This window comes from Suillus subaureus (assembly GCF_016647635.1).
Source record: "Suillus subaureus strain MN1 chromosome Unknown BJ212scaffold_37, whole genome shotgun sequence".
NCBI lineage: Eukaryota > Fungi > Basidiomycota > Agaricomycetes > Boletales > Suillaceae > Suillus > Suillus subaureus.
In genome coordinates, this window is record NW_024538593.1 from 261,010 (window position 1) to 279,096 (window position 18,087).

Consider the following 18,087-nt stretch of genomic DNA (forward strand, 5'->3'; position numbering starts at 1 on the left):
GAAAGCGATATGAGCATAAGTAACCGAAAAACCATTCTATTTTAAAACGCCAGCAAAGTTCAGTAGTCGGGACTCCATCCTACCAAGCCAGTTAGCGACCAGAAATCACAACACGACCAAAACTCACCTTGGTAAATAGTCGCCAAGTTCACTATGTCTGTGGCTTCCGCTATGAGTTCGTTGACCGTATACTCTACGCTCAAAGCCTTGTCCAGCTTGCGCGCGACGCCTGCAAGCGCACGATCAGCAGCTTCGTCTGCTGACCCGCTCTGTAGGTCTATGGCGATGGCACCGAAGCGGGACACATCCCGGGCAACTCGGGTAGGCTCCGCTGTGTTGTCTTGCACCTTTTTAATCTTAAGCTCGCTCGCTGTCCTGTTGTGGAGGTCAGTCAACGTTGAGTGTGAGTGTGTAGGGGGGAGGGGAGAAGTAGACGTACCAAGAATGCAGCGGGTCGTGTTTGAACACCTCAAGAACTGTAAGTATGACGTCTGACCTGTCACGCAACACACGCAGGGTTTCTTCTGCGCAGCGCTGGAACACGCCTTGCGTCCCGCACTTCCCCATCCCATCGACCATATCCCGCGTCATTCGGAATGGTACTCTTTCTGGGATACGCAACAGTTTTCCCTGTGCGGAGTGAGCAGACGCTTGGTCAGACAAAAAACAAACGCACCTGATCAAAAGCGATCCCTAAATCGATATGCACCACCTCTCCCGACCCATTATCAATCAATATATTCTGCACATGGCGATCCCCGAGACCTAGAATATGCCCCACGATGGAAGTGGTAGCGACGCTGCGAGTGTAGTTGAGACGCATAGCGAACCAGGTGATGGGGGTTTTATGCTTTTCGGTAAAGTAGTGCCTCATCACCGGTTGGGTTCGTTGGCATATTAGTTGAAAGGCTTTGACCATAGCTTCGGTCTTTCCGCCATTTTTCTCGCGCGTTTGTTTTAACATCGTTAGGATCTGTACATGTTTCATGTCGCCAGGACGGTACCTACGAGTACGTGATTTTTAAATTCTTCATAGACGGGAATTGGGAGCAAATTACCTGTTGTGCGCTTCCTGGAGCCATTTTTGGAGGGGGATGGTGTTGCCTACGAATTCGATGACTCCGGCTTGGGTGGCGAGAGGTAGAACTTTGTAATCGCGGACATTAAGATTCCGTCTTCGAGTCTCTTTATCGTAGCGCAGCACCATGTTGCACAGGTGGAAAACTTGCTCCATGACAGCATCCTGCCGCATATCGTCGTTGCCCTCGCCTTTAAACTGCAGAGATCTCTAATGTTAGAACACGAGTGAATTTTATGAAGATGACGTACGAGCTGCTTGAACTGCTCCCCATTGCTCCCATAGCAGATGCTGATTTTTGGGAGGTTGACTCCCCCGGCTGTAGTGAATTCTGGGTGGTAGCGACTGATCCAGATACAATCGTTGTACTTGAGGGTTGGATCGATGGGTGTACGGCAGGTGATGACAGGAACCTGGACATCGCGCAGCTTCCGAATGGGCAAGGCATCGGGAATGAGTAGCCCGTTATTGGTTTTCTTTATCGTAGGATGCTTGGCGGGATATTTGGCCCATTCCAGAGAAGCGTTACAGACCTGCTCGATCGATCGGATCCTCGCTGTTTGTGTGGGATCGCTGAGCAGCCTATCGAAGATGGCGCTCGCAGCTCCACCGCGATCCGACTGCGATGATGGGAGCTCAAATCGTGAGGAAGTCCTTCGCACACCATGGGGTTGCTCTGGACGTAAGCAGAATACCTGGTATAGGCTGTGGAAAGGATGCTCTTGACACATGCGCAAGACGAGTCCTTGAAGATTTTGCTGGTTCTTCAGGATCTCTGCCGAGGATTTTGACATGCGAGCAGATAGTTGATGAGAGAGGAAGACAAACTTGCGGGAGGGCACGCGATCGAGAGCGGTTTTGAGCTTGCCCTGGATGCCAAGGTCATCGAAATTCGCAAACCAAAGGGACGAGAAGCGGATGGGACCATCGTCATCAAAGCGATCGGAGGAAGCCAGACAGCGAGAGTACATGTCAATAGCTAGCTCAAGGAATGCGTCTCGCGCCCCCATATGGGACGCATAGGCTTTCAAATCTTCAGCTAGGACAGTTCTCGCCTTCTTCTGTTCTTCAACTAATACCAGGTACTCATTTGTTCCTTGTGGAGTTTTCTGCAGCTGGCTCTCTCTCTGTCTGACCTCCTGTTTCTTGCGCTCTGTATAGATGTGCCAGCGCATGGCATCTGACGACTTCAAAATCGAATGATACTGTTGGTCTGCAAAAAGTGCACACTTGCGGAAAACAGTGGCACATGCGTGGTCGCGAACGTCCATCCGCTTCTCGGCTGCGATGGCAAGCTCGACGGCAGGATCAAAGAATTTGCGCTTGATGTCGGTTGGTTTTTCTAGACATGCCTCGGCGATCCAGTCTCCCTGTCAAAGACATGAATAACGTGCATTATTACAGAAGAAAGAAGCGCACAAGTCGAGCAAACGACAACGCCTTTTCTACTGCACCATCAGCACCCAGGTTCTGACCATCTACCAAGTCCTTGAGGTACTGCACTGCCAACTTTTGCTCCTTCTGGAGCCACAGAACGTTGGCGAATTCACGAGCAACTTCGAAGCTGGCATTTCTCTCGAGCCGCTGTGCTTTCACGATAGAGTTCAATGCCACTTGCAATTGATTGGATTTCCTAGCAGCAATGGATAGGCGAACGAGGCATCGCTTTTCGATGTCTAGAATCCCACGAACGAACGGTGTAGTGAGACTGCCAATTTGCTTTCGTTCTTCTTTCTGCCTGACCGACCGTACCAATGAGATCCTCGTTGCAAGGATCTGTTCCAAATCTGTAAATCTGTCGCACATGGGAAAGATCAACACAAACTAAATCACAATCATTGTCAACACTCACTCGAAGTCGGGATTAATTTCATCGAGCTTGAGCAGATTGTGAGTACCCTCTGACTTGCTTGAAAGCTGTTGCTGCATAGAATGACTCCTCCACTGAGTAATCTGACCGAGACACATTATGTTACGAGCAACCTCGCGGATGCCTGAGATGTTCTCAGTGCCGAGCTGCCGCAGGCGGGTCATTTCATCGTCAAGCGAGCTGCGAACAATGGCGTCGACTGCCCGCGGGTCCCGTTCCCTATACACTGCTCGCAGCGCCTGATAAATCGTGGCCCCGGAACTGTCTCCTGTATTGTCAGGCAAGTCCCAGGTTTCAGTACGCCAACCCAGCTGAAAGCACATGGCGGATGAGGAATTCCTCGTATCAAGGCCAATCTGGGACGTCTGAAGAGTGCCAATAGCAAGACGGTCGAAGCCGAAGGCATGGAAAGAACTGAGCAGACCATCTGTGTCGACTGCCTCAGGGCTTCCAGCCTCAAGTGCAGCACCGTGGAAACGAAATGCTTTCTCCCATTGCTTCTCATGATGAAACCGTTTGATGAGGAAATGCCGTAGATCAGCGGTCTTGATCCCATAAAATCCATCGGGTTCGTCGATGTGGCTGTAAATTTCGAAAAGGAGATGTTCTGTGCCTGCTGTATTATCCATGTCCAAGGACTGGTACTCCGCCGCGAGTTCGAGGAATAGAAGAGCAGTCGTATACGCGCCACATGTCACTGCACTTCTTGCAAGGAGCATGTAATCGATGTCAAGCCATTTGTCGTGAGCCAGAGAATCAGTGGAGCCTTTCGGGCAAAAGTTGCGAAGGTGAAGCACGACGCCGACAATAGACCTTAAGCAGGACAAATGGACGTTCTCCAACACAAGTATGGAGCTGAAATATTCTGATAGACGAGATTTCGAGGGCGCGTCCGCTGATTTTGGCTGATCAAGTTCGTCCTGCAGCAAAGTGTGTACCAATACGGGAAGCATTTCATCGGCAAAAGAAACATCGCGCCCCAAAAACGTTGAGAATTGTGCGTAAAATGGGTCCACAGCGCTAAGCACGTCGCTCAGCAAGATGGCCAGCTCGCTGATCCATTTTTGGAATTCAGACTCCAGATGACACTTGACCGTCGCCTCCAGCTCGTCAATGCCGCGGACATGCCGTGACCTCGCTTTGATAGGATATTGTTGGAGATATTCCAAAGCAGCTCTCGACTCGACAGGCCAAGATTGGAGGAGGAGCATATCCGATGAAGAAGCTGACACAACGGATCGAAGAGTGGAGTAAGCGAGACTGACTTCTTGTGGTGAGTTTCCATCCACCATAGCGAGCAGCGTTTGAATGATCACCCGCTGAGGTGAAGATTCCATCTGTAACTTTTTTGCACTGCGCCGATGTCGCCCCCGCAACGTCTGCAGAAAGGGCTGTTCACTCCCGAAGCTGTAGATGTTCCCATTATTCGCGATCAATAAAGAAGCGAATGCATCCACGTCGTCAGTTTGGAGCTGGTCCCTGGTAGGAATGAAATCTTTAAGACGCCAGAAATCTGTCTTGGCGAACTGCGCTCGATCATAGACGTGCTGCTCTGCGAGGTCTCTGAGCCGCCTGACAAGGCGAAACTTGTTGGACGCAATGCGAAAGTCACTCAAAATCATCGAAAGACCATCTGCAGTGATATCCTCATAAACTGACAACAGTTCAGATGAGGGCTGATGTGGCCAAGCTGACAGGGCGTTCATGACCTGCGACCTGATTTTGGAACTTCGGCAAAGTTCGAGAGCTTGCCTGTCGATCCAATGTAACAGGCCCTTGCCTATGTTCGCAATTTGAACGTCATCGGTGACCAGTGAATAATCATGAGCCTGAGCGCACACTCGAATGAGCACATCAGGAAACCTTGGATCCACCTGAGACGTCAAAAGATACATGGTAAAGCCCCATTCGAGGAAAGAGCGAGCCGCCTGTACGAGGTCCACCTGAGCGAGAAGAGAAGTTGCTTCATGAATCAAAGTATGGAGTAATGTAGGTTCTTGGAAGTCCTCATGACGGACCGCTACTAGAAGAGAAATGCCGTTCAGCAAGCGGATCTGCTCATTGACTAGTGGTGATCTCTGGACTTCGGAGAAAAGCTGATGGAGGACATGATAGGATATGGCTTTGACGTGATTGCGGACCGCGAGAGAAATACACCAATTGAGAGCTCGTAGGACAGTGGATGAGCCAAACGCAGGAAGATTTGGGCTGTGGAGGTTGAAGTCATCCAAGGTTCGGTACTTGGACAGAGCCTTGAAAACCTGAGCAGAGTGACTCGAATCATGCGTCTTGATTGCTTGCATGATCGGGCCATCAGCGGAGAAGTCCTGGTCACCTAGGGACCGAACCACTGCCGCTGCAATGCTCGCTGCATTTTGCTCTACACTCTCGTTGAAACTCTGCTCTTGGCTAAGGTCGACGCCCTTGTCTTTCAACATCTTTTTCAACTTCTCCGGTGGTGTGTTATAATCAACTCGCCCATCATCCAGCCAAAACACAAGTTGGAATCCGATGAGATCACCCAAGCATTCCTGCAAGCCATCAGCAGCGGTCTTTTGAACTGCGGCGCAGTGAGCCAGGAATAGTCGGCGGCCGTGTTCCACCGCTTCTGAATTTCCGCCTGCCATGACATTGGTCGGCGTGAAAAGACGAAAGGTTGCTTCTGCACATTCCTTTCGATCCCGGTAGCCAAGGAGTTCAGGAGGAAGACCACACACATCCTGAAAAGCCTGTCGAATGGAGTACGCAATCTGTGAAGCGTATGCTTCGAAGAGGTCTGACAATTTAGGGAGTCCAAGTCTCTCAGAAACGCCAGTCAGAGTCGCTTGGATGTGCTTTGCGTAATGTGAGCTATGAAAGGCCGCTTCGATCAAGTGCCAGTAGGGTCCCCGCCTCACAGCGGAACTCACGACCATGATATTGCCAAGGCACAAAGTACGAGTGAGCATTTTCTCGTAACTGTGTCCTGATTGTCAGTGGTTAGACAAGGAAATGAATTAAGACTCACTTGGAGAGATCCTTTGTCAACCCCTCTTTAACGATATTGTATATATCAAGGGAGTCCTGACCGGCAAAGCGAGCCAGGGTGAAGAGACGAGCATTGACGACTGCAGCCCGGAAGCGTACGCGGATATCCTGATCCATGTTCAGCATTGGGATAATGGTAGAGGGTCGCTCTACGGGTTTCTTTTGGCATACTGTTGGCCAAAAGGACTCGGAAGGATCTTGGGCAATGTACCTAGCGAAAAATTGGGAAACGAAATCGCGCATTTTCCACGAAACGAATTTCTTCTGTATCATGTTATGACTGAGCCAACCGCATAACTCGCGGATATGATCTGCGACATCACTGTCCACATTTGACTTCTGGAGCCAGAAATGCGAAGTGGAGTCCAGTAAATCAACAACCATAAGCTGCAGATCAACGTTGCGACCATGAGTGTGCAATCGAAGGAGGTCTTCGAGTTTGTCAAGGAGCGCGTTGAGGACATCGATATCAAGACTCCAAATCCGCCGTCGGACTGATCCTAGGACTGCATTGCCTATCAAAAGCAGCCTTTCTGCGGGACAATGGAGTATCAGCTTTGTCAGCTCTCTGTCGCGCAAAACTTCCGCAGACGAAGATCGAAGGACAGGAGTCGTCGCGAGGAATGTGATACACAGGTCAGCAAGGTACTGGTTCGCGGCGGTGATGCCATCATGAGAAGCATCCTCTTGTGTTGGTGGTCCTGTGTGAGTTGTCATGATATCGCCAAATCCGTCCGCATCTAGAGAATGGACATCTTGTGCTCCTTGGCGAAGTTGGCCTGTCATGGTGCGAAGAGATTCCCGAAGGGCTTCAGAAACCGCGGAGAATGCATCTTGAATCTGAAGATTTGTCAATACGTTGAACACTGGTCTGTGGCGCAACGAGAACCCACGTCTGCATTTGCCCAAAAGACACGCTGAAATAGTCGTCGAACTGTGTGAGAGTGACGTCCTCTCAGAGAGATTCCGTTTCAGGCCCTTGAGCGTATGCGATCTAATGCCAGAGCCAAGATCCGGGCCAAGCATAGCTTCCCACTCCTCGTTCGTACTACGCTCCTCTCCATTCATCACCAGAGGCTCCAGGCCATGGAATATTAGCACGCGTTCATCTATTGTCCAGCGTGCATCTGTTAGGAATGGTGCAAGAAGTGATATTACTCGACCAGCGGATTGCAGAACACGTCGATTACACTGCATTCCGTTCCATACAAGTAGGGTCTCAAACGCAAAGGCGGTCACAACAGCATCGAGTGATTGACGGAGCTTTTCGGCAGTGGGGTGGGCGTTGGTTTCCTTGAACATGTCCCACTCGACAGTGAGAGATTCCATCGCTTTGAGCAGAGACGATGTCACTCGACGTTCGCGCCCTCGAGGCTGAACGAGCTCAGAGTCAACAGTCAACTCGCCATTAACAGAGCTGTGTGTAAGTTCGTCGCAGCCTGAGCCTGCAGATACAGCGTCCTTGCGGAAGGAGGGAAGTTGAGCATCAAGCAGGAAATCGCGGATAACCTTGGTCTTCCGCTCTTCCTCCATGAGCTCTACGATCGCACAATCGGGAAGTAACACGCGGCAAAGAAGATCGCTTCGCTTCGACGTTCCACATATGCTCTCTAGCAATCCAAGAATGTCACCAATGGTATGAAGTGGCATCTGGGATTTTCCACTGATATCCTTCACCGCTTGTCCAGCACCAATTCTCCAACTATCAAGAAGCCAACTAAGGACCTTCTCCTCCAACTGCATCCTGTACAGCCTCACATCTTGGCTTGCGACATGCAAACATTGCGCCAGGAACATACACACAGAATCATATGGAAATGCAGGGCCCTGCAGATCCAGATCCTTCGCTAAGGTCTCGATTTCGATCAGAACTCGCTGAGATGTTAATAGGGGCTTGGAGTGGAGGATAAGTGTGTATGCGGTATGACATGCCGCCCTGCAAACTACAGGTACGTTGGCTCTGCGCATGGCATGAGTCCACACAGGATCCCAAACAGCGGAGTCACGGACGACAACTGCGGTCCGTGTGGCAACTGATGGTGACTGGGTTACACGTGAACTGAGAAGGCCATCTGAATGTGCAATTGCGGCGAAGCATAGGAAAGTCCAGGATTGGATGATGGGATCATCGACGGAGACAAATCGCAGCAGGGTGTTCATTACATTCTCTTGGAGTTTATTATGCTTGTGCAGGCATGACCAGTGCCGATCAATGAAAAATAGGAGAACTTGGAGATGATACGTCCGAACGCCGGAAGTGGTTGTCGACTGTATGGAATGAAGAAGAGATACTATAGGGTTTTCACGCTTGGCACGCTTTCCTGGCTTTCCTTCACCGTCCGAAGTATCAGCATGCTTCCACTCGGAGTGATCGAAGAGCTGTATTATAGCGGTCAGTTTGCATAAAGTCAATTAATGGATGAGGACTCACCTTCTCCGCACAATCAGCTTGTAGTTCCATTAAAGCCCACGCGAGGGCTTGAGAAGAATCAAAATGCCATCCGGTCCTGAATGTGTGGGCAACAAACGCCCCACGTCCGTAGTTCTCGGTGTTGGAGGGGAGCACCAGCACCTCGAGCCTCAACGAGTCGAGAGAGAGACTATCAAGACCCCATCGACTCTCAGCCTCACCGCTCAGGAGGGTCCAAAGTTTGTACACTCCATCAGCCCAAGCGTACTTAGGAAGGTCGCCATGTGCAGCTGTTAAGAACGGAAATAACGTTCTCAAAATGCCAACCAGACCTTCCTTCATGCGTTTGTTCTTGGTACCCCACAGTCCTACCAGTTGATTCCATGTTGAATGAGCGAAGTTTTGAACGTCCTTTGTCCGATTCAGGCAAAGATGAGACAATACTGGCTGCAGGGCAAGAAGGTAGTCGTGGTGAAGGGATGCGTCACCGGGGTAGCATTCTAAGAATCGTGTCATGCGGGCCAGGATAGCAGACGATAGGTTTGGCACATCCTCCGAGAGAAAGGGAGCTGTAGGAGAGCGGAACAGAAGGGCAAGTAGGGAAGCACATTCGACTTGCTCCAAGGAAACCGAATGGTGTGCAGAGGCCTTAAGCAACCTCGTAGGATGTATGGTACCGGGGGCAGGCGTGGAACTGTGTTCCCTTGCCTTGCGCTTGCGCTTTTGTGTTGATGTAGAGGGCTCGTGATCATCGCCCTCGTCAGAGTCATCTTGGTACATGGAGGAAAGGTCGGCCTGCATGCTCTCATCATTACTCTCTCCAGTAACATCGTCGAACTTTCTCTTTATTGGATCGTCTAAAATGATGTTAAAAGCCAATTCAGCTATGCTGATCCATGTGGCTGCGTCGATGTGGTCCATGTGTGGCATCCAGCTGAGAAGTAGCTTGATGGTCTTAAGGTAGTCAAGAGCGAGCGGAGCATACAGCTGTCCATGGTGAACCATCATCTGTAAGAGATGAGCCAGGAGGGATCTCAGGACTTTGGCAGTAAGCCTGCAGTTGCTTCTCTCTACTAGCCAACGAACGGTGGTGGTGGCATCTCCAAGTCTGCGCAAGGCAGCAGCACCTGTGGATGCATTCTTGCTTGACGTGGCTTTCTTGTCGCATTCTGCCCTTTCGCTAGTAACTGCTGTGAAGAGGGCCTGATACACGACAAGCCAAGCACGTCCCTCCTCGAGATTGAGGACAGCATCATCGCGTGAAAAAGCTTCTTTGAGAGAAATAATTCCTTCTTGTCGTTCCTTTACTTTGGAGCTTTTCAGAAGCTCGATGACCGCCTTCAACTTGGTCATTATAGCTCTGAGCTGGTGAAAGCGATTCCGATCATTGGTTTCGTGGCGTAATCATGTACTTAATACTGATACAGTCTAAATGTTTGGCTATGTTTGGTAGAAATGTTGATTACTATAAAAAAGCCTTCTGTTTTTTCTTCTTCTCTTTATACATATCATTATGGCCTCTTTCTGCCCGGACAGTGCTTAGCTATGCTTCCACCCTGTACCGGTTCTGGTGAAGGGCCCAGACAAATGGTCGTCTCTATGTCTAATCAACGTCGAGATAGGCAGTTGAGAATTGCAGGTTCCATTCTTCAGGAAGTCTGACATGGTTATACTCTGCCTTACATACTTCTTCGAAGACTCTTTCGCTGCTAGTTTACCATACTCGTGGATGTAACAGATTGACCAGGTCCATCAGTCAAATATATTATTTCTGATAATCATTCAGTTTCGAGTACCAAATGACCTCTATCGCTCGCCAGTACATGCATCGTCCAGTCTGGCAGCGACTCCAACGGCGCAAAACCTGAACATAAGTTTACGTAATCAGTGCGTTCCTCGTGATTGTGCACTAATCACGTGGATGATACTTGATTCGCGTTTTGCTGAGGACCAGACGCGTCGTTCGTTTAACGCGCTTCCTAACTTTCTTGGACAACCACTTAACTTTGCGCACGGCTTGTGTTTAGCATCTTAATTTTGTTTAGAAAAATCTGACCACACTCCTACCAATCTCTAGCCTTTGTCATTGTTCCGAGTTCTCCGCACTGCACGCGTTCAACGGCCAACATGTTCAATGGAGGCCAATCAGCACTTTCTGGATTGCGCACAATTAGACGCGACTGGTCGCAAAGCAGTTCTCAATCTGACGACCGTATTTCATGGCCGGCCACCCAGCCCACTCAATCTCAGTCTTCAAAAGCACCTAAGGCTGAAATTCGATCACAACGTATGAAAGATATCCAACTTGCGCTTGATGCGCTCACAGGGAAGCAACCGCCTGGAGAACGGCTAGAAATTAGCACGAAACAGATAGCAAACGGGACCAAACGACCTCTCCCACCTGCTCCAAATTCGCCGCCAGCAAAAAAACGACAGCTTCCGCCCAGCTGGAATGAGGACGCGTTATCATCCTCATCCAACTTCAAAACTTCGAGCAAATTTTCTTTGCCATCAGTAAAGTCCATGTCGTTGACGGTCGCTACCTCGTCATCAAAGCCTAGCTCCAAGCTTGCTGGAGTGTTCCTTAGTCAGGAACAGACACAGATTCTTCGTCTTGTGGAAAGCGGAAATAGCGTGTTTTACACTGGTAGTGCTGGTACGTAGTAAATACATTCTTCTTTATGATTTTACCCGAACGTGTACCGATAAGGTACTGGAAAATCGGTCTTACTCCGAGAAATCATTCGCACATTGCAAAAGAAACACGTCAAATCTTCCGATGCTATTGCCATTACTGCATCAACGGGTGGGGACGCATATACTCACTATTTGATGTCCTCTGATATCATATGACTAGGAATTGCGGCGTGTAACATCGGTGGCGTCACGATTCATTCATTTGCAGGCATTGGCATCGGAGAAGGCTCAGCAGAAGAACTCATCAACAGAGTCCGTAAAAACAAGAAAGCTGCTTCGAGGTGGTTACGGACAAAAGTCCTCATTATCGATGAAGGTAGGGTGGTTTAGCAAGTGCAGACTTTCACATTACATATATCATATCATTAGTTTCTATGTTGGACGGAGATCTCTTCGACAAACTTGCACGAATTGGTAGTCTGATACGGAAGTCCCCAGAACCCTTTGGAGGAATTCAGGTTCGCTTCGCAGTCCATTTCATTCAACGCCACTAAAATCGATTGTTAGGTTGTGGTCACTGGCGATTTCTTCCAACTACCCCCCGTCGGGAAGGGTGCCAGTCTGGTCAAATTTGCTTTTGAAGCTCAGCTCTGGAGCCAGACTATCAAGCGTACATTCAATCTGAATAAAGTCTTCAGGCAAAAAGATCGGCGTAAGTAAGAGGAGATCAGTAAAACTGCTTATATGCTGAGCGTTCTTCAGAATTTGTTGACATGCTCAACGAAATGCGTTTCGGACGGCTTTCACAAGAATCTATCGCCCGGTTCAAGTCTTTGTCACGACCCATTAACGACGACGACGGCCTGGGAGCAACTGAGCTGTCAGTCCTCCGTTCATTTTGACGACCGCATTAATTGATTCAATGCAGCTTCCCTCGTCGAGAGGACGTGGAAAGATCCAATAATGGCCGCATGTCTCATCTTCAAACCGAGCAAAAAGATTACATTGCTTCGGACGGCGGGACGATCACTGATCCAAACCAGCGTGACAAAATGCTTGCGAACTTCATGGCACCGAAGAAACTTGTCCTTCGTGTTGGTGCCCAGGTCATGTTGATCAAAAACATGGATGACACGCTCGTGAATGGCAGCATGGGCAAAATTTTACGTTTTGTCGACCCAGCGTTGTACGGGACCGACTATGATGATGTTGATGGTAGCGGGAATGCAGGAAAGCCGAAGTCAGAAAGGAAGAAAACCGCGACGACGAAAGACATGTTCATGCCAGTCGTGGAATTTTCGGTACCGAACAGAGGGCGCAGGGAAGTTCTAATTGAGACTGAAATCTGGAAAGTCGAGTTGCCTAGCGGAGAGGTACAAGTGTCGAGGGCACAGGTGTGGCGTTTGATTATCTGGTTGTGCCCGCGAATCTAACCCTTGGTGGTAGCTACCCTTGATATTATCTTGGGCCATGTCCATCCACAAATCGCAAGGACAAACACTCGAGAGAGTCAAGGTAGACCTTGGCAGAGTGTTCGAAAAGGGTTCGTTCTGGCAGCCAATTCATGTTCTCACACTTGAAATAATCTTTCCCGTTCAGGACAAGCATATGTCGCGCTATCTCGAGCAACATCATTGGAGGGTTTGCAAGTTCTGAATTTCGATCCAAAGAAGGCGAGAGGAACTTATTCTCTCCCTGTACGACAGTGCTCACCCCCTTTAGGTACAAGCACATCCCAAGGTCGTTGAGTGGAGTAAAACGCTCGAGATCATTTCTACGGAATGAACCATTGGCATTTTTTCTCTTGTAACATTATTGATGCCTTTATTTCATTACCACGCACATGGAAATGGACCACTAGAAGCCTACCTTATGGTCGTATATGTAGTTATGTTCATGAGTGTACTGGAGGTGTGCTCGATAGTATTGCTGAGTTATCGCCTAGACACACCTTGTAATCGTTCAGAACGCTCGATTTTGCAGCCTGCTGTCTATCCTTGGGAATTTGAGCAACAGACTCGACGATTCGGGCGTGTTTGCATCTATTTATGTAATTTCTAATTAACATATAAGGACTCGGCGTCAATTGGGTCAACTCCGTCATGCTGTACAGCGCTCTGATCCTCCTACCACCTTCTTATTTTTGCTTTTCATCCTTTCCTTGCAGCACTATATGGCAACTACCTCTACTTTTCTTGGATTGGTTGGTATTCAAAATAAATCCCAAGTATCAATATGACCATAAAAACTACTGGAAATATGACAGCTACATCACTCTCCATACAGATAACAGCTCTACATCATTGATTCATCAAAGTCCAACTGCTCAACAATCTTGGCAATCCTGCATATTCCACACATCACTCACAGACAGTTCCCTTTGAGACTAGCCTATGTGACTACTTTCAATGACTGCCAAGGTTTCACACTCTCTCGCACAGTTCTGGATCTCAGAACTGTGCTCATGGTCAACTATACATGACTGCATCATGTTGTTCCATGACAAAAGCCATTGAGATACACTCTGCTTATTAATTTTGGGAGAGAAAGATAATATAGTAGTGGGATTCAAAGCTGGCCTTGAAACTTGCTTGGAACTTCCCTGAAACATCAACAAACATGCAAACTTTTTGGAACCCCAGCAGCAGGTATTGGAGTCTGAAATCAAAACTTTATGCTACATGCACATGATGCCCCCAATATGTTCACCCACTGTAAGGCGTTCAGCACGCCTCAAGCAACTTTCTCAAATATCTGCTGGTCTAAATACAGTGGCTCAAAAAACTGTCCACATGTTTTTGCATTTTTTACTATTTACAATATTGTGTGAGAATACATAAAGACCTCAGTGACATGCTGATACCATATTGTAGTGCTGCTTCAGGGCTTTGGATTGAGCACCACATTGTGAGAATCAGAGGAGATATGGTGGAGATACAAGGCTTACAATATCATGACTCATGTGGACAGTTTTTTGAGCACATATTAAAACTATATAAATCATCATTTATGACACCATAACAATCATGCCACCATTAAATAAATTATAAAGTGGTGTCATTATGTCATTTTAAAACCATATCTAACTATACAAACCAAAAATTTCCATATGTCATGGTTATATTCACCATGAAAGCCACCCCCCCGCTCAAAGGGATAATATCCTCTCTCTTTCCTATTCTGGCCTCTCTGCTTGTCAAATTTCCTCTAGAACTGGAGTATCCAAGTCCACTGTGGCCAAGTTCATCAAAGAAAGTCACACAGACAAGGAAAACTTCTGTGAAGGGTGTCCATCCAAGCTCACCTCTACTGATAGGAGGGCTATTATTCAACATATCACTACAGGAAAGGCTGATAATGCTGTCCAGGTCACCTATTACATCAATTCCACCATCACATTCCCTGTCTCTTCACACACTGTGAGAAACATTCTCAAGACAGCTCATCTCAGGTCAGTAACAAGGAAGAAAAGGCTCTCCTCTCTATCACACATATGCAGAGAGGACTAACCTTTGCCTTAGCCCATCAGAATTGGATTACATGGACTGGAAGCATGTTATATGATCATATAAGACCACAATAAATAGGATTGGGTCAGATGGCAAGGTATATATGTGAAACAAGAAGGATGCTAGTCCTCTCTGCATATGTGTGATAGAGAGGAGAGCCTTTTCTTCCTTGTTACTGACCTGAGATGAGCTGTCTTGAGAATGTTTCTCACAGTGTGTGAAGAGACAGGGAATGTGATGGTGGAATTGATGTAATAGGTGACCTGGACAGCATTATCAGCCTTTACCTGTAGTGATATGTTGAATAATAGCCCTCCTATCAGTAGAGGTGAGCTTGGATGGACGCCCTTCACAGAAGTTTTCCTTGTCTGTGTGACTTTCTTTGATGAACTTGGCCACAGTGGACTTGGATACTCCAGTTCTAGAGGAAATTTGACAAGCAGAGAGGCCAGAATAGGAAAGAGAGAGGATATTATCCCTTTGAGCGGGGGGGTGGCTTTCATGGTGAATATAACCATGACATATGGAAATTTTTGGTTTGTATAGTTAGATATGGTTTTAAAATGACATAATGACACCACTTTATAATTTATTTAATGGTGGCATGATTGTTATGGTGTCATAAATGATGATTTATATAGTTTTAATATGTGCTCAAAAAACTGTCCACATGAGTCATGATATTGTAAGCCTTGTATCTCCACCATATCTCCTCTGATTCTCACAATGTGGTGCTCAATCCAAAGCCCTGAAGCAGCACTACAATATGGTATCAGCATGTCACTGAGGTCTTTATGTATTCTCACACAATATTGTAAATAGTAAAAAATGCAAAAACATGTGGACAGTTTTTTGAGCCACTGTATATACCAAATTAGCTGAATTGTTTGAAGAAAATGGATCAATGTCAGTGTCATTGCTGGCATCACAGACTTTAGAGACCAAGGAAAGACAGTGAACAAATCAGCTCTGAGGCACTCGCAACTTCAGGAGACAATGGACTAAGGGTTTCAAGGACAGGAGCTATGCACCAAGGGCCTATCGCTACAGCTTAGTCAGCATGTAAACTGGCCATCAAAATGAGATTCCATAAATATTGGTTCCCAGTTTGGGTAAAAATGACCTGTAGACATGTTATGTAATATAAATTGAGTTACCCCACTCCCCTACTAGGGCATTAGCCAGTCCTTTATATAGACAGTCGTTTTTTCTAATACCCAATACCCATCTCGAGTGAGCATTAGGCTCTTGAAATAAGTTGTTCCTTATAACTGACCAACCACCTGGTTATTCAACACACAGTCTTATTCTAGCAGTACGTGCCCGGCGGTTGAAGACCTCAAACGTTTCAAAACTGATGTCCCCTTCAGAATCAATCGCCTGCGATATGACCTTTTCCTGTCTAGAAGAATGGTCAAGTACGTGCTAGTTGAAAGCCTCGGAGTCTTCGAATGTTTCAAAATTGATGTTCACTTCAGAATCACTCGCCCGCGATATAACACGGCTTTCCGGTCCAGAAATAACCGCAGACATTCCTGCCCTAACATCGAAAGCTCAATCAGAAATTGACGATGAACTCACGGCACTTAAAGAGAGAATGCGATATCTTCGGACGCGCCGAAACAGTCTCTCTCCCGTATCCTCCATCCCTCCAGAGATCCTTGGCGCCATTTTCGACCATCATGTTCAACGGACGCAATTGCTTCATGCTCCTGATGCCCCTGCTGTTCTTTCGTGGCTCAATATCGGACATGTTTGTCGCCACTGGCGCGAAGTTACTCTTGGGACACCGGAGTTATGGGCTACTCCGTTTCTTGTTTCCTTACAAGCCACAGAGGAAATGCTCTTGAGGTCTAAAATGGTTCCCTTGAAATTGAGAACCGGTCGGCGATATCGTATTGACTGCGTCCAAAAGACATTGACGCACATAGAGCGTCTGCAAGAGGTCTCTCTCCCATTTTTCAGTCACGCCTTCGGTAGTGGCACGACGCACCACTGCATAGCAGAATTCCTTGACAAATTATCATCTTGTTCTGCTCCCAAACTACAATCGCTTTTTTTTGAAGTAGAGTTCAAACAAACACCACGTATAACAATTCCGACTTCTTTCCCCGCACCCAACCTTCGCAGTCTCCAAATCAAGCACTGTGATCTATCATGGGTGTCACCCGTCCTCACAGGACTCACAGTCCTTACTATTAAAAAATTATCACCTGAATGTCTTCCGACTTTAGAAGAGTTGATCTCTGCGCTCCGTCGTATGCCTGCTCTGCACACTCTCGAGTTAGAAGATGCTCTCCCGACTCTTCCCCTTCAAACGACGTCACTTCCTCGCACACCTCGCGCCATGAATGTTCGACTTCCCCACTTGAAACAGTTATGTTTGGCGGCGAAGATGTTGGAAGTGGCCAACGTGCTAGCTCGCATTGAATTACAGGAATCTACAACGGAAGTTCGACTTTTTTGCGAGGGGTTTTCAGGAAATCCGAACCATCAATGGAATGCGAGCCTTCCCATCATATCTCGCGCCTTGAAAAGTTGCTTCAAAGCCAGTCCAGATAAGTCTCGACCAGTCCCGCGTTCCATGCGACTATCAAGCACTGGTAATTGCATTCGTTTGCACTCTAGTGCGGTCCGGAACCCTCCTTCGTGGGTGGGGTCAAAGTCTGGGGCTTATCTGGATCCGGATTTGTTGGCAGAGAATTCCGTCACTCTCTTATTTGACTTTCCGGATAACATGAGGAGGACAATCCTTAGTGACTTGCAAAAGGTTGTTCCTCTTGGGAGTATTGAGGCCATGTACTTCCACTTTTTCTTCCCTTGTTGGGATGGCTTCTGGACTGATCTTCTTGGCCGCGACGCTACTCGTAATCTTGCATACATGCACATACAAGGACCATGCCAGGCTCTTGAAGAACTTCTTAAATCCCTGCGTTCACGGAAGCACAGTGTATCGCGGCGTGTAGACGGGCGTTCGCAACAAGGACCCATTTTTGCCCCAGTACTCTCCCATCTTGTCCTTCACGACCTGGAATTCGGTTCCTCCATTTTGAACTGGCTGCGGCCTTCTGACCTCCTTGACGTGCTCATTGATCGCGTCAACGAAGGTCGGGGGTTAGACCGCCTTGAGTTTATTTCAACCGCGGGTATACTCGCCCGCGACGTGAAGTTGTTGCGAGAGGTGGTGGCCGATGTGAGCTGGGACGAATACGAAAGTTCCGACGAAGATTCCGACCACGACTATGACTATGACTATGACAGTGATTATGATGATCCCATTGATTACGGTTTCTACAGTGACCACGGATATTCCTCCTGATATGATTCTGTCGGCTCAAATAAAGGCCGTGCATTGCGTAGATAGCTACGTCTGTAAAATTCAGTTCTGCAGTCTGAGTAGTAGTCCTTGGGATAAGCAACGATTTGGGACTCACGTGTTTTCGATTTATTTCTCTCGCTAAGTATCATATTTATTCTAATGGGTCTCGTAGAAGCGCAGGCCGCGTAGCCAGCAAAAGGATTTTCCCGGAGGCGAGCTCCGATACTAATCGTCTCT

General features: G+C 47.8%; 3 protein-coding genes across 3 annotated transcripts; 2 read left to right on the forward strand and 1 right to left on the reverse strand.

Moving 5' to 3' along the window:
• Window positions 1-59: 59 nt before the first annotated feature.
• On the reverse strand, window positions 60-9,738 carry BJ212DRAFT_1484926 (uncharacterized protein; the record flags this gene model as incomplete). The annotated part of the gene is made up of 10 exons (XM_041340894.1): window positions 60-79; window positions 128-375; window positions 440-630; window positions 677-1,004; window positions 1,059-1,276; window positions 1,330-2,448; window positions 2,498-2,873; window positions 2,931-5,906; window positions 5,956-8,354; window positions 8,407-9,738. The coding sequence occupies 10 exons, from the start codon at window positions 9,736-9,738 to the stop codon at window positions 60-62; spliced, it is 9,207 nt and encodes a 3,068-aa protein (XP_041188769.1).
• A 583-nt stretch (window positions 9,739-10,321) lies between these two features.
• BJ212DRAFT_1382537 (PIF1-like helicase-domain-containing protein) lies at window positions 10,322-11,472 on the forward strand. The gene is made up of 3 exons (XM_041336701.1): window positions 10,322-11,041; window positions 11,096-11,191; window positions 11,243-11,472. Exons 1-3 carry the CDS (start codon window positions 10,513-10,515, stop codon window positions 11,410-11,412), a joined length of 795 nt encoding a protein of 264 aa, XP_041188770.1. The 5' UTR covers window positions 10,322-10,512; the 3' UTR covers window positions 11,413-11,472.
• Window positions 11,473-15,689: 4,217 nt separating this feature from the next.
• BJ212DRAFT_1382548 (uncharacterized protein) lies at window positions 15,690-18,084 on the forward strand. The gene is made up of 5 exons (XM_041336702.1): window positions 15,690-15,764; window positions 15,834-15,846; window positions 15,902-15,949; window positions 16,010-17,901; window positions 17,966-18,084. The coding sequence occupies exons 3-4, from the start codon at window positions 15,919-15,921 to the stop codon at window positions 17,848-17,850; spliced, it is 1,872 nt and encodes a 623-aa protein (XP_041188771.1). The 5' UTR covers window positions 15,690-15,764; window positions 15,834-15,846; window positions 15,902-15,918; the 3' UTR covers window positions 17,851-17,901; window positions 17,966-18,084.
• The last annotated feature ends 3 nt before the right edge of the window (window positions 18,085-18,087 follow it).

Coding starts and splice junctions, on each gene's coding strand:
- BJ212DRAFT_1382537 (XM_041336701.1), top strand. CDS start 10,513: ATGTTCAATGGAGGCCAATCAGCACTTTCTGGATTGCGCACAATTAGA. Junction 11,042..11,095: donor GTTTTACACTGGTAGTGCTG/GTACGTAGTAAA, acceptor TGTACCGATAAG/GTACTGGAAAATCGGTCTTA. Junction 11,192..11,242: donor TGCCATTACTGCATCAACGG/GTGGGGACGCAT, acceptor TCATATGACTAG/GAATTGCGGCGTGTAACATC.
- BJ212DRAFT_1382548 (XM_041336702.1), top strand. CDS start 15,919: ATGACCTTTTCCTGTCTAGAAGAATGGTCAA. Junction 15,950..16,009: donor CTGTCTAGAAGAATGGTCAA/GTACGTGCTAGT, acceptor TGTTCACTTCAG/AATCACTCGCCCGCGATATA.